This window comes from Asterias amurensis, chromosome 2, assembly GCF_032118995.1.
Source record: "Asterias amurensis chromosome 2, ASM3211899v1".
NCBI classification, from domain to species: Eukaryota; Metazoa; Echinodermata; class Asteroidea; order Forcipulatida; family Asteriidae; genus Asterias; species Asterias amurensis.
Genome location: NC_092649.1, coordinates 28,943,376 through 28,966,426, shown reverse-complemented (window position 1 = coordinate 28,966,426; position 23,051 = coordinate 28,943,376). Strand labels below are relative to the sequence as shown.

Below are 23,051 nucleotides of genomic sequence, written 5' to 3'. Positions count from 1 at the left end.
TGATCAGGATTGTACAGTGATGAGTGAAACCTCCATGAGTTGTATCACCCCAGCAGTGCAGCTCCCTAACAGTAGCCAGACTGACTCTCCTACCAGAAGGCGGGCTGCAAGAGCCGCAGAAGATGGAGTCAATGTAATCACCGGATTCATCATGGATGGAGTTGTAGGATTGAGAAACTGGTGCAGCGGTCAGACAGCGGGGTGCACGCCCATAGAGTACGTCCAGAATCCTGTCTACTATGGCTTTGATCACCCAAGTTATGGATACACTGATGGAGTTGGCATAAAGGATGGGAGCACGCTGCAAGTTCGTGTGAGTACCTTGATGAAGTAGCATAGGGGGGTACAGATTCAAATCTTCAAAGCTGCTTAAGCAGAACCAATGTGACCAACCACCACCAATGGGCTGTAAACTTGACACTTTTACTGTTATGGTCTTAATGCATTTTTGGAGAGAGTGTGTAATCAGCTTCAAAATGATACCATCCACATTTAAATCAGACTTTTCTTGACGAAGCTATGATTTCTCAAAGCCATCTATTTTTTTATTCAGGTTTCTCAAAGATTTCTTGAAAACCCAAACAATTTATTAGGCTCTGCAATATACAAGTCCGACTTTACAGCCCATTGGTGGTGGATGGTCACAAATTGCTAAACTATTTTCTGCTTAGCAGATATGAGCTGGATACCAATCACACAATGTCACATGGTAGTTTGGCTGGTAACCTTATTTTGGTAAGCAAAGTTGTTTGTGCTGAGCTATTTTTTTTTGCGCTTTCAGGCTTAAAGTCAGTGGACACTATTGGTAATAACCCAAAATAGTTTTTAGCATAAAAACTTATTTGGTAACAAGAAATGGGGAGAGGTTGATAGTATAAAACATTGTGAGAAACAGCTCCCTCTGAAGTACCGTGTTTTCAACAAAGAAGTAATTTTCCACGAATTTGATTTCAAGACCTCAGATTTAGAATTTGAGGTCTCGAAATCAAGCATCAGAATCCACACAACTTCGTGTGACAAGGGTGTTTTTTCTTTCATTACTATCTCGCAACTTCGATGATCGATTGAGCTGAAATTTTCACAGGTTTGTTATTTTATGCATAAAATGTTGAGATACACCAAGTGAGCAGACTGGTCATTGACAATTACCAATAGTGTCCACTAGCTTTAATGACTATGCCCTGGTAGGAATAGATTTGCAATACATCTTGGTGAGAACCAAACCCATGAACTAATTTCTTCAACAAACAAAAAAAGTTTTTTTTCTGTCCCCAACAACTTTCTTAGGTTAGCTCAAAAAGAAATCCATGGTAGGTTGGTGATGTTTTGGTGATGAAATATTAATGTTTTTTTTTGTTTTCCCTTTCATTGTAAATATTCAGGGTATCAATATTAACAGTGCTATAACAGTGTCAGAAGTTATCGTTTATGTTGGAACTGCAACGTGTTTCGTTTTCTTCATTAATGAATCGACTCTTCATTGTGATTTACCCGATGAACAACCGTCTGCCGGGGACTTCAACGGCCAAAACACAGAGAGAGGTCTTCCTGAAGTTGTGGTAAGTCCTAAGACAAAATTCTCTTGGAATATTAGTTGAGAAACAACCATAATATGCAAGGACTTCATCTGCCAAAATAAAGACAAGAGGGCAAGCCCCTTGTCTTTGTAACTCAGTTTGAGTCAACTTGACTTTGACCCTTCCTTGTTGGTTTTCACTTTACAAATATTAATATTATTATTATTAATTAATTGGCAATTCACATAAAAATACAAAACTACAAATAATGTTTACAAAAAGGATAAAACTCTTAAAAACATTAAATATGATCAGCAGAGTGTGGGTTTGAACCAGCCGTGACACTTGTGTCCTTAAGCAAGACACTTTACCATTGCTTTGTCCTTCGAATGGGACGTAAAGCTGTTGGTCCCATGTGTTTTGTAACGCATGTAAAAGAGAAGGGGGTTTGCCCCGATGTGCCTGGCTGTGGCTGCTTAGTGCGCTGAGCACCTTGTAAACCCTTATAAGGAGCTAAATAATTGGGTCTCACTGCACAAATTGACAAACTAGGAAGACGACACAAAACATAGACGCAAGACATAAAAAAACCCAGACAAGATAAAAACGTAAGTTTTTAATATACCAAATATTTGTTAACCTTAAAATCTCAGGTGATGCACAGCAACCTAGAGTTCCATATCGGCTGTATGTTTTACCCCCAAACCAGTGTCATCATCAGTGTGGTTAGCTCAGTGATTTTCATCATCCTGATCTGTGTAATCATAGTCCTGGCGCTTCGGCTGCTTAGATCCAAGAGGAGAGTTAATCTTCTGGTCTTACAGAAGGATTTTCTTGAAGAGATTAAGAGAGGTTAGAGAAAGATCCGTGAATTGTTCCTAAAGCTAATTAAAGCAACTTATATCCAAGCAAAAAGTTCTGCTGTGCAAAAAAAAATCATTGAACCCGTCACAAGCAATGGGCATAACCCAGACCTAATTTCATAAAACTTGTAAGCAGAATATTTTATTAAGAATGTTTCTTTGCTGATCAAAAAGTGAGTTGGCATAATTTTAATGAAGGACTCTTTAGGTGGATACCTGTTTCTGCTAAGCAAGATTTTTTTGTGCACAGTTTTGTGTGCTTCAGGCTTTATAAAATCCAGCTCTGGTCTGTTGGTCTATTATCTCTTTTCCTGCGCTTAGTAAGTTAATGTGCTTAAGCAGCTCTTGCTCTTTGGACCAACAAAGCTTTTAAGAGATAATTTCTTTACGATAAATGGCCAAGCACCTTGAAATTTGGATGAGACTTAATTTTTGTTTCTTTTTTCCCCAGGAATTCCTCAGAGAAAAATGGACATTTTCCAGTTGACTAGTGACTTTGAAGTGAGTGGGATGCCATTTGTGAGTCACCGTGACTATGCTACTAACATGCTGTTCATTGGACAAGAGGTTCAACCAACCACAACAGATGAAGAGGTGATCAAGATTTATAAAATGATTTATCAACTTCTCAAGAATCAACAAACATAATTTATTTTATTATTTTTTTGTTTGAAGCGGCTACATAAGAGGCTACAGATAAATCAGTTAAATACAAAGTGCTGCGGGGCATTCATCAGCCTATGCCAAATACCATGTGTGCAAAACCCCCTTCTTTTAAGACTATGTGTAACTGGGTTCATTTATGTGGATTACACTACACACATGACCTATATGGCTTTGTCCCATCCGAAGGGCGTATCAATAAAAGTAGTGTCTCAAGAGCGCAAGTATCAAGACCTGGACTTGAACCCACACTCTACTTACAAAAAACACGACCACGACACGCCATGTCAGGAAACAGAATTGACTGGAGTACAGTAACCTAGCAAAAGTTGAATTGACTCGCAACGTCAACAGATGCCAAGAAACCAAGTTGCAGTTTGCTGAACAATGTTCAAATTTTCCTTTCTGTACAGTACTGTGAAGAATCCGTGATTGAAGAAGCAATGATGAAGTTCTCCAAGTTACTAGGCAACAAGAACTTCTTATTAATTTTCATCCAGACCCTAGATACAGGAAGCCGCTCAAAAATGTCAGTCCAGGAAAGGTGAGACGTTTGAAAGCAACCAGTATAAGGTTTCATCTTCTTTTTTTTAAAACTCTTTTTGCTTCAGACACATTGGTAAAACTACTCCGAAAATGTATAGGAGGAATGCAGTTGTTGATAGTATGAACTATTTTGAGAAAGGATTATCTTGCAAGTTATATGGTTTGGATAACATTTCAAAAACAAAATGTATGCACACAAAAAATACTGGCCATCGGTTCCAGGCAATCTCAACTAGGAAAAGGCAATTTGTGCATGGACTTTGGTGGAACAGTTGGACACTGTTGGAAAAATGTACCTTAAATATCTTGATTGTTTCTGTGTATGTAGAAGATATGGACAGTTTTGTAACTCAGGAGTTTGACTTTGCCTGAATGGGAAGAACAATTTTGAGTAGGCGAACTGGGCCCAATTTCATAGAGCTGCTTAACGGTCGATTTTGTGCTTAACGGGTGCACCTAGCAAGTTTTTCATTTCATAGCCTTGCTTAAGCAAGGTTTTTTGCTTAAAACGGCGAGGCAAGCAAGCAAAAAGTGTCCTTAAAACCCCATTGCTTAAGCACCCTGTTTAAGCGCCAGGCCCAGTTTCAAAGAGCTGCATCCTGTAACGGTCGATTTTTTGCAACACTCATTGCAAACGATGTTACTGTGCCGGCACAGCGGTGATTGTACGTGCGTTTGTATGGTAGGTGTAGCGAATAAACGAGTGTCTAAAATGCTTCAGAATCATGCTGTACAATGTATTATCTTCTTGTTTACTTTCAAGTTAGTGTGTATACCTTTCGAGGGGCACTTTGAACTATTACAAATAATACATATCAGACACAGAAGGTGATGAATTTTTTTTATCGCCACTCGAGTGCACTCCGCATTTATTTCGCCCGCCATTTTGTCAGCACCTTCTTCTTTTTCGCTTAAGCCAACGATCTAAAATGTTGCACGCGCAGTTTGTTTACGTGCTTAAGCTAGCAACCGCTGGTGAAATAGGTTTACGCTTAAGCAATTTTTGCTTACCGTTAAGCAGCCCTAGGCCATGCACACAGTGCAAAATACACTGCCTTCTGTTTTGCTTAAGCAAACGATCTAAAATCTCCGCGCGCAGATTGTTTACATGCTTAAGCTCGTGTACGTTTAGCATGGAATCCGAATGGTTTTAAGCAATTATTTTTGCTATGTTAAGCAAAAAAAATTGCTTATCGTTAAGCAGCTCTATGAAATTGGGCCCTGTTCTCCGTTTGAGATGTTTATTGGAGAATGTAAAAGAAGATTAAAGCATTCAAAATTTTCATTTCTAGGCAATCGATAGCATCTCTACTGACTGTTACCATGGTACTGAATAACAAACTGGATGTCTTGACACAGTAAGTGAAACTGGAAGTTTGACCAATCTTCCAAGTTACCTAAGAGTTGGACTTTTGTCATTATCGCAGCTGTACATGAAATCATAACCAGTAACCCAGTTACTGCACGTGTACGAGTGCTAGCCGTAACGTATCAAAATCATAATGACTGCTTTTTCTTGGTGATGTGACAGCCAGAGAGTGTGTGTGTAGTGACTGGTTTGATAATCCCATGTACAGCCAAAAGCCTGCTTTAACCATGATGACCACCCCAAAACATTTAAATTTGTGAATTGATTCAAGTATGAATCATTTATCCCTTTACGAATATTTCAGCCAGAGATGCAGTTGATACCTGCTGTCACTTTGTTAAACATACATGGATTTAACACTCTTGTAAAAATGCCTTGACAGTTTTTGTTTGCATGTTCTCAGCAAGTAGACACTGTATTTAGCTGAAAGTTTCACATGTGACTTCCATTGTATCTTCTTTTTTTTTGCTATTAATCATTATTACGCTGAAGAAGAAAAATCTACGATGTACTCGATGTACCCCCCTAAACAATTCGCCATAACATCGTAAGGTAAACAATTTTACCAATACAACTAATTAAGAAATAATTCTATGACATGTTTCCTAAGTGTTGTGTGAAAATGAAAGATGTCCATGAATTCATGGCTGAATGAGCTCAAATGGAAGACAAAAACTACTCTTCTCAAAAGGTCAGTAACGCCTGTATCCACCACGCCTCACAATGACCGTCTGGCACCGTCATGGTGTTGGTCAGTCTGGTGACATGCTGCCGCTGTGGGATTGCATTCCACTGAACTTGCAGAAGATGGGACAGGTGAGCCAGGTTGCTGTTGGCGTTGATATGGGAATATGCAGATCGCTTCAGCTGGTCCCACAGGGATGGGATTGAGGTTGGGGGAACTTGCCGGCCACACCATTAGCTCGATGCCTTCACCAGCCAGCAAAGCAGTAGCTACCCTGAACCTGTTTTCCTGGTAAGGCTTATTCCACCCAACACCATGACACTCCCACCACCAAAGGCTGTAACTGGTTGAACACAACACTCTGCATGTTGCTCTCCAACTCGACACCCATCTCAACACCCATCTCCGACCGTCAATGTGACGCAGGCAACTTCTCGTCTCATCGCGATCGGTGAACAACACAACGCAATCTTTGTGACTTTTGAGAATGGCAGTTTTTGTCTTCCATTTGAGCTCATTCAGCCATGAATTCATGGACATCTTTCATTTTCATACACCACTTAGGAAACATGTCATAGAATTATTTCTTAATTAGTTGTATTGGTAAAATGTTTTACTTTACGATGTTATGACGAATTGTTTAGGGGGGACTTACTTTTGTTGATGTGTTTAGAAAGAAATATTCAAATTGTTCGGAATCAAATTCTCTTGGTTTTTTTTGTAGCGTCTTGACAACTTTGATGGCAGAGATGATTCAAGATGCTCATTCTACCGACCAAGAACTCCTACTTTTTAGCAAGTAAGTTTACAGTTTACACATTATTTCAACAAAGCAATTCTGATTTACTTTCTTTCCTCCAAAGTTATGGTTCATTAATATCAACAAATTAACTTTCAAAAAACTATGACTCAATTTAGTACTTTTTGGGCTATTTCTCTACAAAAGCATAGGGCTATCATTTTCACCTGTTATCACCAACTGACTGTAATGTAATTAATTTTTGGAAGAAATTTGATAATGTCCTGACATAACTCAACTAGAAGAAATATCTCCAGTTGTCCAACATGAATATTGTTAAGATATGCTGCAGCTTGAGAAAATCAGGCATTGCAATTTTGTCACGAGTCAAACCTTTATTTTGTTAGGCCATACCTGCTAATAACATTTTTGGAGGAGCATTGCTCAATTTTATAAAGACTGTCAGCACATGCTTGCTTAGTAGAAACAGGTTGCCAGCCAAAATTCCTCAAAGTTTGCATAGTTGCATCTGGTGCAAATGAAGTGTTTTCTGCTTAACAGCTTTATGAAATTCGACCTATGTCACAATTGAGCTAGCAATTTACAAACAGTTGTTGTTTTATGTTTCTCAGGACAGACAGTGTTCTGGAGAAGCTTCTGTCAAACTGGGTTGCACTATGTCTGTATGACCAACTAAAGGTAGGTTAACTATCAAGTAATAAACCACAAGGGAAACTGAGTGGGGAACTTGGAAATAATTTAAGAATATCTTTGTTCAGGAATGTCAGTTAGAGTTATAACCAATCAACATGGTTGAATGGCTTCTGACTGGCTTCTGACTTGCATCTGACATGCATTCCCAAACAAATATATTGACAAATAGGAAGACCACCAACATAAAATAAGATAGCTGGGGTTCTTTGTGCATGAAAACGTTGCGCATCAGTTTTGCGTTATGTAAGGTCTATTACTTTTGCTCATACAAAATCCAATTCAGTAAACCATTTACCTTTTTAAAAATATTACAAAAAGTTCTTTGTCATTATGTTTTGGTATAGAATCATACTGCCTACCCTCTGTTTGTGTTGTACCGTGCCATCAAATACCGCACTGAACAAGGTCCTATTGATGCTGTCACTGGTCAGGCAGAGTTTTCTCTCAACTTTGAGAATTTACTGCAAGAAGATTTAGATTTTAACATCTTGGTAAGTATCAATCGGCACAAGCCAATACTGCAATCGCACACAATACATACCGGTACTTAAAACAAATGGTTTGATCAGGGATCAAACTAAAGTCAGGGATGTGCATGTATCATCTATGAAACAGCAAAAGGGATAAAATGGAGACGGCTTAACCGTAAATTTGATGGTCATTTATTGTACAACCTCGACCCCACCCGTTTTAAACTGCCGGTTAAGACCTCGTCACCAACCTTTTTTAACCCCTGGGGTGGATTTCACAAAGAGTTCAGACTAGTCTTATCTCGAGTTAGGACGAGTTACTAGTCCTAACTTGGGACAAGCCATACGTTTTTCATATCTCCTAGGACTAGTCCTAAGTTAGGAGTAGTCCTAACCCTTTGTGAAATCGACCCCTGATAATGGATCTTGAAATTAATCTTATTTTGTTGGCCCTCAGACCCTGGTTGTTCTAAACAAAGAAGGAACTATTATCAAGGAAGTCAAGGTGCTAGACGTAGACACCATCTCCCAAGTCAAGGAGAAGATCTTAGATGCCCTCCACCTCAACAAACCCTACTCCAGCAGACCCAGTGCCAACCAAGTCAGTCTCGGTAGGTCACTCATAAACTGCTTTGTTATTCTAAGACTTGAACTAAATTTTTTTCATCAGAAGTTGATAGGTTTGGGACCGTGAAACAGACATAAAAATTATGTTCTTCTTTGCTGTGATGTCTGTAATAGAAAGTTACAGTACCCCTTAAGATGATCCCCTGGCTAACGCTTACCAGGCTGTTTCGTAAACTTGGGTTTGATTCCTGGCTATAAAGCAGCTCACAGTTGATTTGCTTCTGACTGACGCCTGAGAGGGAGACCACCATCAGTTGGTAGAGCACCAGTATGTTAATCCAGAGGTTGTTGGTTCAAATCCAGCTCTAGTAAATTTGTCTTTGCTCAACCCCAAATCGTATAAATTTTGCAAAAGTTGAATTGATACATCCATCATAACTTTCTTGTCTGACACTCCAGTAGTTATGTGGAAAATAACCATTGATAATACATTATATTTTACATTCTTTTATTTAGGTAAATATTTGTAAAAAAGGTAATTCTTAAAACTTAGTGTGGCTTTCTTTATGACAGTGTGGCATCGGGGAGAGAACGACCATCTTGTCTTGACAGATAAATGCGTCAGACCTGTTGATAACAACTTTTGTCGAATTGACACCCTAAAAGATTTTGAAGTAAGTAAAATCTATTCTTATCATTGACCAACAAAACTGTAATTTAAAGTTATTACCACTGACAAATTTGTGAGGTGGAAGTACAGTAAAAGTCATTACTGGTTCCCTCTTGTTTTATTGGTTGCCGCCAGGTACCTGACAAAGCAGAAGTGACCCTTGTAGATAAGGGACAAGCTGTAGGTGCTGTTAGTAGCTCTGGACCTGTGCATCAGTTTGAAGTGGAAATTACACATGGTAAACACTGTTTTTGTTTTCCTAAATTAAATTGGTGGAAGATAAATAAGTTGTCAAATCTCTGCCCTCATCTTGATTTGCATGAAAAAAATAATGAAAAAAATCACACATTGAAAATGCAGACTACCCCTGACCAGACTTGGAATTTGCTGAAAAGTATGTCCACCTTATTTGTATAAATTTTCATCAAATTGCTGGACTATGATGAAACCTAAGAGAGTTGAAATTACAGTTAAGCAATGGCTACTGTGTTGATCCTTTATTTTGGCAAGACATAGAAATGTCTTACAAGGTATAAAACCAGGGTTCAATTTCAAAGAGCTGCTTAGTGCTTAAGCATACAACATAGCTAAGCACAAAACATATCTGCTAACTGGAATAAGGTAACCACCCAAAATACCATTCTAAATATTCCATCTGTGACTGGTTTCCTGCTTTTTGTTTGCTTAGACGAAAGAAAAGTTGTAGCTGATGCAGCCCAAAATTGGGCCCAGGAATCTAGTGCGCATTTGTGAGTCCGACCTTGCTTACTTTTTATTAGGCAGTTCAGTGAAATAAAGTTCTATTAAATTATATTGTGTGGAGATATTTGAATTTTTGGTCATATTTAAAAAATAAAAACAAATTAATTGTGTATTCTTGTCGTTTTCTTTAAACCTCTACAGAATATTTCACCCAGGAAGGACCTAAAGATCTTCATCTGGTAAAACTCTCAAATAACTTATTAGCTTTTAGGTATTTTTTTAGATTCCCCTTTTTTTTTTAAAGGCATGAATATTCCAAGAAGGGAGTGGTATTCTTGCTTCATCCTACCCTCTATTTTAGTTGTCTGATTTTATGGTGATAACAATAAAATTGTAAATCCCCTGCAATTTAAAATCAAAGGACCAAATTTGCACAGCTGCTTAAATAGACATTAGTGCTTTAACAAAAATAAGTAGGATATCAGTTGCTAAGGCGCATAAAAATGGTAGGTTTTTTCAAAAGTGCAAACAAATGTTAGGCCCAAGGTGTTCATCCCACATACCCCCCTATTTTAATAGAGATATAATGTTTTGATAACTTAAGCTTCAATCAACAAATCTGTCAAATGAAGGAACTTTACTTACAGATAAGTTTGTTGTAACAGAATGCAAAAGTAACGATGAGTAACCATGGTAACAATTGTCTCCTAGGCTATGGAAGCTGAGTCCACATTCACTGAGGAAGGTGGTTACTGCATCCCAACAAAAGGTAGCATCCAGCAGAAGATCAACCCTAATAAACCCCAACCAGAATTTTCATCTAAGGTAAGAAAAAAATTCAATTTGACGTCAATATTTTACCAAAGATACTGAATCTCATTCTAAATTACCAACATAAGAATGATACCAACCACTATTACAACAATCTTCTTATCATAACTTAATTTTAAAATTTATTTTTAATATCCCCTGTCGGGGAAAATAAAGCTTTAGTATATCTATCTATCTACCTATCTATCTACTTACCTATCTACTTACAGATTTAGCCCATTTGTACATTAAAAAAACTGAGCAGTTTTAAGCTTAAAGCCATTGGACCCTTTCGGTACAGAAAAAAAAAAAAGTTCACAGATTTACAAATAATTTACAGGGTTTACAGAAGGTAATGGTGAAAGACTTCTCTTGAAATATTAGTCCATGAAATGCTTTACTTTTTGAGAAAACGGTAAAACAATATAAGTTCTTGTTAACGAGAATTACAGATTTGTTATAAACACATGTCATGACACGGCGAAACGCGCGAAAACAGGAGTGGGTTTTCCCGTTATTTTCTCCCGACTCCGATGTCCGATTGAGCCTAAATTTCCACAGGATTGTTATTTTATATATAAGTTGTGATACACGAAGTGTGGGACTTGGACAATACTGTTTACCGAAAGTGTACAATGGCTTTAAAATGTTTATACTGCTAGTGACAGGAAAAACATTATAACTAAGTATCAAAACATTTCATTGGTTCAAATTTTTCACTGGTGGTTTTGTTTACACTGGCAACCCTGAATAGTTATGGACAATGACATGCTTCACATCCATGCTATACTTTATATCAGTTTATTTGTCCAGGTAACGTATTGAGAATAAAGAAATCACTCCATTTCTGATGATATGCAATCATGGATTGTTGATTAGTCAATAATTTGTATTGGTACTCTGTTGTTTGTTGCCTACAGGTCCCTGACAGTGCACACAAGAAAGAGTGTGAAGAGGAGAGTACATATGGTAATTATTAAAATAAAATAAAAATAGAAAAGCATGAATGTTTTTTTTGTGAGAGTATATAATAAACAATGTAAACTACTTAACTTAGCGCAATGGGAGCTATTAGTTAAATTAATCAGATATTCCTTTCTATAGTCGAAAAGGATTCCTGCCGTCTCTTCTTTAAGAGTTGAATGCTTTTGGTGCTTTCGCTTGGTTGAATGGTTTCAATCCGGTGCATGATGGTCATCCGCGAGGTCTTTTTGAAGCCATGCCTCCCTCCAGAGTGATCTTTGGGTATCTAGAGTGTGGCATCCTGCTGATGTTCTCAAAGTAGATATTTTTTTATTTTCTTGATGATCTTGATGATCTGATGTCTAGCTTGATGCAAACTCTTGTCTTCATGGTTTTTCTCCTCTCTCTCTGGAAACACCCATCAAAAAGAGATTAAGAAATTAGCCATACACTGTAATAGTTATTGCCAACAAGTATTAATGAGATTAGTTTGTTTTCCTTCACTTTTATATATACCGGTACACCTATCTGATGTTTCCAGCTAACGATGGTTTCGGGGATGAAGAGCAAAACCTTGAAGGAGTCAGAGATTGGCATCTGGTAAGTCGGTAGAAAGTACACTTTCAAATAATATATTCATGCACCATAGTTCGGTTGATAATCGGAGCAGATACATTTTGCTGGTACTTTGTCTTAACTGGTTAAACTTGCTTGAATGTTTATTGATCCCTTGAAGCAGGCGTTTTGTTTAACACTGATGTGTAACCATGGTAATTGTTTTATCTCCAGGCTCGAGGGAAGGAGTCCTTCTCTGTTGAGGACCACACTACCAAGCAGAGAGGAAGCACCTCATGCTGTGTCTCATCCAATGAACACAGTCAGTGGGCAGCTTACAGGATCCCAATCCAAAGAGTTTTATTGTCAAAGGTAATAATTATAATTAGTTTAGCACAAATATTGAGGAGCCGTCGGGTTGGTTCAGTGGTTTCTTCCAGTGCCTTTCACCTCACGGACCCCGTTTGAATCCTGGACGGGAGATTTTGCTGCTTTAAATTTCCTTATTAGTCCCCTGATAAAACTGAGGTTTCTTCATCATCTTCTCGAAAAACTATAACCATATTACCGCATGTATACCGCATGTATTAATTGTGTGCATTTCACCATTAAAATGTTCAAAAATCCATTACAATAACCTACAATATCTTAAAAAGTAGTGTGAATGAAGCATCTTTTTATGACAGATTTCCCTGGACTACTTTTGGTCAAGATGTTGTTACTGTCTGAAGATTTAAATAAATAAATAAACAGTCAGCGCAGTGCAGTAAAACAGCGAACAGCAAAAACAACAGTTATACTCACACATAAAACAAAAAAGAAAAGTCTTGAACTTACTCTTAAAAACAAAAAGAGACTATCAATTGAATATGAAAGCATAATCCATTCTAAAGTGTTTTTACTCTGTGTCAGCAGCGACATATAAAACTACAAACAAACTAAAATATATTTACTTGTTATCCAATCTTAAAAACAGATCATCATCCAAGAGTATGTTGACAACATGTTCCAGACCATTCTCTCTGTGAAGAGCGCCCCCAAGGCAATCAAGTTCCTCTTTGACTTTTTTGACAAACAGGCGCTTCTGTGTGACACAAAGTCTAAAGACCTGGAAATTAAATATGCTTGGAAAAATAACATGTGAGTAACATCTTTTTTTGTCAAAGCAAACACACAAACACCAAACTGATAACAAGCTTGGTGTTTGTAAAAACTAAACTTTGATCATGTTAAACCAATTGCAAATTTCAGTCAAGTACCATTTCTTCTTAGAAAAGGTTTTGTCTTAAATACTGACATGATGGTGGTGTAACCATACATTTTTACTAGGGGCCAGCTGAGGGGAAGACAACAAATTGTTGATGTATCAAACCATTCATTTTTGCATTTTTTCAAATCTCATTTGGAGAGGCATGGAAGGAAGGCAACGGTTCTTAGTGAATTGGGGGGGGGGCTCCCCCTGGTGACAGCAGTGCTGTCAATTCAAGATAAAACAGTATTTTAAGATCTGTGGCCACAACAAGAGTGGAAGGGAGAAGCAGCAGCCTTCATTCCCCTCTTGCCCTCCAAGTAAGACAACAATCTATACAAATGAATGGTTTGGAAACGAGATCTCTTAAACCAAAAATATGCAAAGATCTCTGAATAAACCTTTTAAACAATTACTTACTGCAGTTTGCCGTTGCGTTTCTGGTCTAACGCCATCAAGCATCCAGACTACATCTTTGACATCAACCTCTCTCCGTCCGTTGAGGCCAGCATGCAAATGATTGGTCAGTTATTCCATGATGCACATGATACCAAGATGGGTAAACCTGGACAGGTAAGGGAAAAAGTAACAAAAAAAACACCCCTCCTACATATGTATCATCGGACAAAACCCAAGGAATGGCACTGAGAGATCGACTTGAACGAAACCATCCCTTATGTGGTCATAAGTGGGACGTTTCTGCCCTGTAACTGTTTTTCAAAATTTGTTCAGAAATACCCTTTCTTTGATTTGGCGACCTGCATGAGGGCAAATATGTGGCAGAGAGGGTTAAATTCTCTAAAGAAATCCTGAGATTCTTGGAACACAATGAATACCCCGTATATAAAGTCTCCCTGGAGGAAACAACATAATTCCAACCCAAAACCATGTGTCAACCTCTGATTTTTTTCAAGGGAAGGCATTTTACTGAAAAATGTTTGTATTTTTTTCTTTGACAGGAATCCTCCGTTAACAAGTTTCTGTACAGCAGAGAGAGAACCAAGTACCAGCGTCTTGTCCGACAGTACTATAAAGGAGTGGAGGAGTCTACACCGGTAAACGCACAAGATCTCAACACTGAACTACAGAAAGCAAGTCAGGTTAGAGGCAAATTTACAATCCAAATAAGTAACAAATTCCAAATTCCAAATCCCCAAATTCCATCTCGGCACTCAACAACAAGAACTGGTTCTTCTCAGAGCCAACACTCCCCCCAAAAGAGTTTTACATATTATTGTTATACACACAAGCTCAGTAGTTATACATGTAGATACTTCTTTTTCCACATCATGCAAAACTTTAAATATATCTGTGTTCTAAACGAATTATTAAACTCATGCAAGTACTAATCTTCTCGTGCCATTTTGAAATACTAGTGTCGTAGCCAAAGATATTGCATTTGAAAGAACTCTGAATTACTGTTGCTTGATTTGATTGCTGCCTAATATGAACTTGCACTGAACTCTTGGCAAAACAAAACCCTTCTGACTTTATTCAGTGATGTTATTATAATATTTCAATTTGCTTTCTTGTAGAATTTCACAGGATTGTTCAGCAAGCTCAGCACCTTGAAGCAACTATGGGATCTTGTAAGTTGATCTATCCTTTATTGAAAGGGATATCTTCGGACATCTCCCTGAAAAGTCCTCTGCATCAAATTGACCTCTGACCTGATTGTGACTAAAAATAGTAACAGGTTTGATTACTCGGTAACATCCTTCTCTTTGTTTCCATTTGTCGTCAGCTTCTTGTGGTGTTGAAGACAAAAGATCAAAGTGATCAGGAGCATCTTGGATGCTTGCTGGAAGAAGTGAAAGAAACACTCTCTAGTGGACATGCTTTGTAAAATTGCCCAAACGATTAATAATGCTTTGTCATTGGGTTTAAGGCAAAGTTTAGGATAGTTAATTATCTGACAAGCAATGGTTAGATTCCACCTGATAGCAAGCTACTTATATTCCTTGTGCGTTGATGTTATAACTGCATAGGGACAACTACTCTTTTGGGGGGGGGGGGGGTAGCCTTGTGTAAAAAGCAAAGCAACAAGACTAGACTTTAAAAATATCCGACTTCCACAGGCTTTCACCAAAACCTTGGTTCAGGCTCTGAAGTACACCGAGAAAATAGAAAAAGGTGTTCAAACTTTGTCTCCGTCACTGGTTCACACCACCTATTTCAATATCATGTTACACCAGTGTACATTTTTTATGTGTGTTGTGTTGTTTTTTACCCTTCAAGAACACCTCCGTCAGCTTTGAAATGTCGGACCATTACAGTGTTTCCAAATTGATGGCGGAGCCCAATACACAGCCACAACCCAAGCTTTTAGAAAAGGACCCTTAATGTTTCAAAACAAACATCGCAAGAATTCCTAGTGAAGTATTCATCATGAAAAGTAGGCCATAAACAAAAGGAGTCGATAATGATAATGTTCTAACTGGATGTATAGAGATAGAACCAAAGTTTGTCTATATGAAAACGCCCCCCCCCCCTACTTTTTTATGATAGTTGAACACTTAATTGGAAGGGACATTTCCCCGACCTTTATGAAGGAGCTAATTGATAGGAATGAAGGCACTCTTTAAGAAGTGGATACCTGTTCAGGATTTGGTTTCACTTCTTTATTTTTACTCGGATTATATTATCTTGTTTTAATTTAAAGAAAAATATTTATGCATATTCACTATAGAATAAGGTCCGATTTGGATCGAAAGTGAAGGCCATCTACCCTACTCATTATATATTCATTATAGTTGTATACAATACAGGTTTATAGTAAATTTATGTTGGCAATTTTAAAGTAGTGTTTAACAGTCAATGTTTTTTAAGGCTGTATTAAGAAATAAATTGTGTAATTAATGGCTTCCTGATAACCACTAAATGACTTTGGAAGGCCAATTGGTTAAATCGAATGAGGAGAACACTCTCTACAAAGATGGCAAGGTTTACAAGCTCCAGAACATTAAATGACCACGTAGTCCAAACCTTGCCAACAGCGCCCTCTATGATGTCCAAGAAAGAGTATGAAAGGCCCTTGATGAGCATTGGACATGTCTGATGTAGCTTCTAGCCTAGAAGTGAATGTAACTAAAACGTAAGTAACATATGCAATTTTTTTGATTTGAAAGATGAATTATTTTGATGACGTGTGTAAATGTTTTAAAATAAGTTAATGATATTGGTTAATTACTTTAAAATGTTCAAATTGTTCATTTTATATACTCGGCTAAGTACCAGACAAGTTATACAATTGTTTATCTAGACACAATGCCTATGGCCCCTATACAATTCTTCATTGTGAACTGAATGGGTTGGAAAATATTTTTGAAAGTAGAATAAAATGATCCACACAAAAATATGGACAACATACTTTGTAAAACAGCAAACCAGCTAAACCACTCATTACCACGCATTGACTCAAATCTGGGTCAATCTGACCCTGAAATGGGTCAGGCTCATTGGGACCCAGCATCTGGGTCAATTTTGACCTGGGAGTTTGTATAGTGCAACACAGGAATATAAATACTTTATTGGCATGTCACTGTTTCAATGACAAAGTCTGTTTCCATGCCTCGGACCAGTCGTGACAATTAAATCCGTTGCTATTACGGTACAACTGATCACATGTGGATTAAATCAAGTCTCTGAACCTTGCTGGATCGTGTTGACCCAGCCCAATCATGACGTGCTCAGAGGAATTCAAATGCAAATAATCCTTAATTGGCGGAAAGTTAAAGCATTGAAATGTATTCGTTTATTTGATGCAAAGTTGAAATGCTAAATTACCACCTCCGCAATAAGCAACATGGTCTGGATTTTTACTCTGTCTTTGAAAATTGGCTTTATTTTGAGATGATAACCATTGGCATGGATGAAAGAGGATCACTTACACATTCTTGTTACGGAAATAGTGTTAGAAAAATGATGAAGTACATTATTTGTTGATCTGGCACCCTCCAAGTGGCGCTTTGGGAACACCTCCCTTTTCCCCTCCCTTTCTCATAATTATGCTACTGTGGATACAGCCTATTGATGACATACCATCGGGAGTTTAAATTAACTGAAATTCATACTAATTGCCAAGAAAACTAAACAAAACAAACTGTTTTTTGATCAAATATGCAAACAAATTAATTGTATTTATTCAATTCTTAAAATGGCATTTTAATTACAACAACATAATTGAAAGGCTTTGAAAATAACGTGCTCCGATTGTAAACAAGTTTTTCTAAAACCCATATACAATTTTATGGGTTAAATACTTTTGGAAGTTATATAGGCCTATATAATGATTTAATCTAACAATGCTCTAGTTTCGCACCTTTCATTTATTCAAAGCATACTATTACATGGCTTTGAATTGAAGAAATTTGAATTTTCTGCTTGGACTATGATATTTTAATTCATAGATTTTGTTTATGGTTTAAAGTTACTTTGGACTACAGTTCTGCACCCTTCATAAGTAGTTACAATCAATTAAATTGTTCAAAAATGTGCCTGGAATGTCAATGAATACATTCAACAGCAAGATAAACAATAACTGAAATTAAATTCACATAAAATCAAATAAAAACCGAATATCTCACATTTATAAATGGCCAATTACGGACACCGTAGTAATTTTGCAAGCGGAAATGAAAAAAACTTTGAACGGGTACCCGGGTACATCACCACGGCTTTTTGTTAATCAATACATGCATTAAGTTTGTGCACATGATAAAAGTTGTGGTGTGGATACCCGTCAACAGGAAGTAAAATACAACTTTTTCTGCAGACGGTAGCTCAAAACACGTCGCTCCAACATTCTGGCAGAAAATACGCAAATTCAGATGACAAGACGCTGGTTTTTCAATGGTAAGTCATATATTCATCTCGATATATGTTTGCTGATAACAAGTAACTGGTGGAAGTGTTTATTTACTAGTTTTTCGTGTCGAAATATACGTTCCAGCACGAGTGTTTGTTCACCACATTCACTCTGCTGTCTGTATGTACGTCCGTACATCCCATGCACACAACACGTTGTATGACATCGACAACCACCATGCACCAATTGCAATATGACTTGCTTGTCGGTCGGCATGCTGTCACGGCCCAGGCCTAGGATAACTTTCCAGGCCTACGTAGTTTTCAAGGGTATGTTCCTCCGGTCTCGGCATGGCTTCTTCATAATATTCCCACTTGTTGTTCAAAATTAAAGATAGAAAATATTCCTGATGCAGATGTTGTCTGGATAGCATGAAATTCGTCTTCAGCTTCCTTTAATCCGACCTTGACTTGACTTGACTTGAGCAAAAAGAGTGTTGAGACTTGTTGGGTTCAGTTTCAAATTGGATTCAGCACAATTTACTTCTGTACATTGGAACAATTGTGAGTGAGAGGGGGTCAGAATGTTAGTCTCTCTCTCTGAGTGTCACTGGCATGAATGACTGACTGGGGTAGTGTGGTATTAGGTATTCAGAACGTTTACTTCAGAGAGAGCCGTTTCTCACAATGTTTTATACTATTAACAACTCGCCATTACTCGTTACCAAGTAAGGTTTTATGCTAATAGTTATTTTGAGTAATTACCAATAGTGTCCACTGCCTTTATTGCTAACAAGCATCATGACCTGGACTTCTAATGGCTTAGCCATCAAACTTGACTCTGATACACACAAACAGCTCAGCCACAACATTCCATGAAGAGGGTTGCAACAGGTATAGTGTCAGTTTGTTGTGTATTAGGAACTAACTTTGAAAATTGAAACGCCGTGCCACAGATGACAAAGAAGGCGGCCGAGCTTAGTGTTCTCTGGGATTTATTTCTATGACGCTGCACAATCTCTCAATGCAATAAGGAAAAACAGATAGTTCCTGAATAAAAAGTCCACTGCATAAAGCCTTTACAAAACCACGCTTGTCTAGAATAGCAGCCATTTAAAGCATCGCACTACATCGGTAAACAGTATTGTCCAAAGGCCCGCACTTCGTGTATCACAACTTATATATAAAATAACAAACCTGTAAAAATTTAGGCTCAATCAGTCATCAGAGTCGGGAGAAAATAACGGGAAAACCCACCCTTGTTTTCTAAAAAAGTAAAACATTTTATGGAATAATATTTCAAGGGAAGTCTTTCATCATTACCTTCTGTAAACCCTGTAAGTTACTTGTAAATCTGTGAACTTTTATTTTTTGTTATGTTCAGAAAGTGTCCAATGGCTTTAATTGTTCGTTCACAGAGTCACATGAAAGATCACATGAACAATACTGCTGCCCCCCCCCCCCCCTAAATCTCAGTTGCAGCCATTCCTTCAAGGCGGCCACGTCATTGATACCATGCATTTCATGGTAGGTTACATGTATATGTTACTCTGGTTTGGGTTGTTTTCGCTAAAGTCACAGCACCATGCTTGCCTTGGAAGTTGCGTCATTTGATAGCTGAGAATGTTTTCAAATTGCAAAGTGAAAAGAGAGGAGTGCTTTTGTAATGTTGCTAACAGGATGTATTGAGGAGAATAATAAACCAAAAAGTGGGCGATTTTGTTGTTGCTTGTAACTGGCTAGACGGAACAGTAAGGACACATGTTAAGCATGGAGGAAGGAATAGGAGCTCGAACGAAGGGTAAGAGGGACTTCAGCAGTCGAACCTGCGGTACCGCGGTCGTTTAACAACACCTCGTAATCACCGACATGCCTTATACAGACAATGGGCGAACTGGCATATGTGAGTTTGCGCGTGCGCACTTGGTTCTTCACTCAACCATGGTGTCGTATGTCGTATGTCGTATGTCGTATGGATATAATACAGAAAAACAACTTTTTTGAGACCTGATAAAAATTGTGTACACAATTGAATACCAACCTCCCTGGTGTGCTAACACCCAAATTTTGAACCACCGCTAGTGATCGGAAAGTCACAAAAAATGAAAAAATATGCCATGATGTTTCAGTGAAACACCACAAACGGTAAATGAAAACGTGTATATTCACAATTCTTGTCTCCAATGATTCAATTTTACACGAAGGCAACGGTGCAGAGCGGCGGTACCGCACGTTCTGTACAAAGAAATCTAATCCTGCTCGTTAATCGACCGTCCAGCTGGAGGTCTCCTATCTTTTTCCACTGGTTAGACGGGGGCATTGTCAGGGTATTCTTTTGTTACTCTGCAGTTTTGCGGGTCGTTCGAGCTCCTTCTATTCCTTCCTCCATGTGTTAAGGGACAGCCCCTACTTAGTACCAGGAAATGGTGGTTATTTTTTGGGGGAAGAGTGCAGTTGGCATTCGTATGGGGGTTACCAAAGATCAATTATTTTGTTGCCAAAGTTGACATCTTTTGCTGCAGAACTTCCTGGGACAAGCGGATGAATAGACTATTATTATTATAGATTGCTAAATATTTCTGGTAATGAAACCAAGGATGCCCCATAAGGAAACTTAAATCAAATCACTTTAGCTGGGAAGCCTGAGGAAACTTTCTGCCAACTACATTGTGTAGGTAGGGTGTTAAAATCCTTTGTAGCCAATGTTTGTTTACCAACAATTGATTTAAACAATAATTTCCCCTTTGGCATTTAGACTCCTTTCCATTTTTATAACCTTGGTCTGGTAAGCGTAATTTGGTTATACTTTGCATTGATGCAATGCCTAAAAAATCACGTTGCTAATGCTGCTTTTTTAGCAGCTCTATAAACTTGTAAATCCGCACAGAACAGTTCAGCTTACCAGCCAAAATACCATTGTGACTGCTTAGTTTCGCTAAGCAGAACATTCTTCAGCAATAGTTTTTTGGTAAAGCAGCCCTGGGCCCAATTATATAGACACATAGGCCTATAGGCACAAACATTTACACAATTTTGCTTACCGGAAATCACTTACCAACCCCAAATACTATGCAATGTGCACAATTGTGACTAATCCCAGGATGCTAGTATTTGCTACATTTTTAAAGTAATATTTTCTGTTCTTGAAACTGGGTGGTGGTTTTAACCTAAGCCTCATTTACCTCATGAAAGTTGATTCCCACCATCTGAACTTTTGACACAATGCCAAGCCAACAATATGTATTTTTAAAACCCCCACTTCCTCAATAAACTGAATTGTTATCAAACTTTGTGAAATGCCAACTGGTGATGGCTGAACTGACTACAATGGCTACACAACTATGATAGTGGGTATGATCAGGCAACACATGAATGGATCAACAATCATTCAGGGAACCTCTCAGAAAGGCTTGGTAAAGTTCACAGTTTACTTTGTGATAAGGCTACACTATGTTGGATCATGGTGGGATAAGGTCCAAGCATGGAACTTTGTATTGACAGTTTCTATTATGTATGTGTGTTGATTTCACATGCATCCATAGTCACTCAGTGTGGAACTTTGCAACAACAAATTGTGTGTAGTTATTTTTAGTAACATTTAATTATTATACTGGCTTATCTGTTCAAATCTGTGCACGTTTTCATCGTACTGCTAGAATACTCTCATACTTTTTTTGAAGGAACTTAATCACAGTTGATGACAATTATTTGTGAATAAGACAAATATTTGTGTCTGGTTACAATGACTTGTAGTCTGACTAGGTTATCCTAAACCAAATGTAAACCTCTTTCTCAGACAAATTTCACAGGAAATTTCTGGGACAGTTTGGTTGAGCTATTGTACACGCAACCTTTCTGCTCATTATGTAATTCATAAACCACACGATTGATGAATAGGTAAATACGTAACACATACATGGATGCTCTTTTCGACTGGCTGTGGACACTCACTGGCACTTAATTTGCTAACCCTGGTATTTAATCCTATGAAAAAGCAATTTCATATGTAAGCAAATTTGAGTGCTCATTTTCCCAGGACCAGGAACATTGGAAGTTTGAAGGGAACCAGGGGTGGCAATGGGGTTAAAACTCGCATCCCTAAGAAGTTACTGTAGTTTTATTTCCTGGGAGTAGGCTGCGTTGAGTGAATAGGTCTTTAACTACTTCACATGGTTCTGGGCAAGCTTTTACCATATGAAGGCAATTGCAGCTTGTTGGTTTTAACCATGTCTAGTATACCAACTTTATTTTAGTCTGGTATGAATCGGCCTTTATGGAAACGTGGACAGATTCGTAAAGAAGTGACAATCGTTGGATGGCCCTTTGTTATTTATGTTCCAGATATTTCCATTGAAGTTTGCCCTGGCCATTGCCTTAGTGCCCCTTGAAATGTGCAACTTACAAATTTGTATTGTCCTCATGCGTGTTGTATCAGTGAAAAACACTACAACGTACCATGTTCTTATAAGAACAAACTTGGTCTTTGTTTCAAGGCGGTCGTTGTACATAGTCAGCACTACCAGAGAAGTTACTAAAGTAACAGGAAAACGTATTTTGTATGTGATTATGAGATTTGTTTATTGGAAACAAGCTGTGACTTAATAGATGTTAAATTTGCATCGCGGATAAAGATTATTAATTTTTGGTTTTACCCATATACACCGATGTGTGTAGCACAGTATAGTCAGTACTTTCCCGAGTCCTGTGAAAAAAATCACAGGCATTCTACTCATTTTAAGCTGTGACTTGCGCTGAATTTTTGCCATGAAAAAAATCAGTGCTACAAATACCCTGAAATATAATGTGTATAACAGATAAAGTCTGGATCTCTATTTTTTTTTACTTTTGTATTTCCTGTTTTTCCTTGTTAATTGAAGACAATTGATGTTTTGATTTGGAAGAGGAAGTCATTGACAAATTCAAACCATTATGTTATATTATTTTATAACAGTAATTTCAACTGCGTGTACTGTATGTGGTTTCAGTATGTACTGTATATGGCATTGTTCTATTGTGTGCATGTGGGTAGGTGTAAATAAACTGCTCACACAAAGTTAGGAAACTTTTTTTAATCAAGTGTATCTTTATTATTTATTACTCCCTTTGTATATAAGCTGAAGTGTTCCTCTTTAAAATGATACCACATTAATACCACATTAATGA

General features: G+C 37.8%; 2 protein-coding genes across 3 annotated transcripts in view; both read left to right on the top strand.

Moving 5' to 3' along the window:
• The window catches only part of LOC139933755 (plexin-B-like), a 46,844-nt gene extending 30,674 nt beyond the window's left edge, over positions 1–16,170 (top strand). Inside the window, exons 19-40 of one of the 2 annotated variants that reach the window (XM_071927949.1) lie at positions 8–313; positions 1,383–1,559; positions 2,171–2,369; positions 2,832–2,974; positions 3,457–3,587; positions 4,882–4,947; positions 6,368–6,442; positions 7,015–7,081; positions 7,441–7,587; positions 8,024–8,177; positions 8,707–8,807; positions 8,939–9,041; positions 9,707–9,744; positions 10,217–10,330; positions 11,236–11,284; positions 11,820–11,878; positions 12,068–12,205; positions 12,810–12,973; positions 13,508–13,655; positions 14,042–14,182; positions 14,618–14,671; positions 16,079–16,170. In XM_071927949.1, the coding sequence (XP_071784050.1) occupies positions 8–313; positions 1,383–1,559; positions 2,171–2,369; positions 2,832–2,974; positions 3,457–3,587; positions 4,882–4,947; positions 6,368–6,442; positions 7,015–7,081; positions 7,441–7,587; positions 8,024–8,177; positions 8,707–8,807; positions 8,939–9,041; positions 9,707–9,744; positions 10,217–10,330; positions 11,236–11,284; positions 11,820–11,878; positions 12,068–12,205; positions 12,810–12,973; positions 13,508–13,655; positions 14,042–14,182; positions 14,618–14,671; positions 16,079–16,090 (2,586 nt within the window). In that variant the 3' untranslated portion in view covers positions 16,091–16,170. Of the gene's footprint in view, positions 1–7; positions 314–1,382; positions 1,560–2,170; positions 2,370–2,831; positions 2,975–3,456; positions 3,588–4,881; positions 4,948–6,367; positions 6,443–7,014; positions 7,082–7,440; positions 7,588–8,023; positions 8,178–8,706; positions 8,808–8,938; positions 9,042–9,706; positions 9,745–10,216; positions 10,331–11,235; positions 11,285–11,819; positions 11,879–12,067; positions 12,206–12,809; positions 12,974–13,507; positions 13,656–14,041; positions 14,183–14,617; positions 14,672–14,826; positions 14,967–16,078 lie in introns of those variants that run through there. The other variant, XM_071927948.1, reaches the window with a different exon arrangement.
• Positions 16,050–23,051, top strand: part of LOC139933759 (plexin-B-like) — a 48,570-nt gene continuing 41,568 nt past the window's right edge. The window contains exons 1-2 of the mRNA XM_071927957.1: positions 16,050–16,176; positions 17,831–17,936. The gene's annotated coding sequence lies outside the window, so the exon portion shown is untranslated. The remainder of the gene's footprint in view (positions 16,177–17,830; positions 17,937–23,051) is intronic.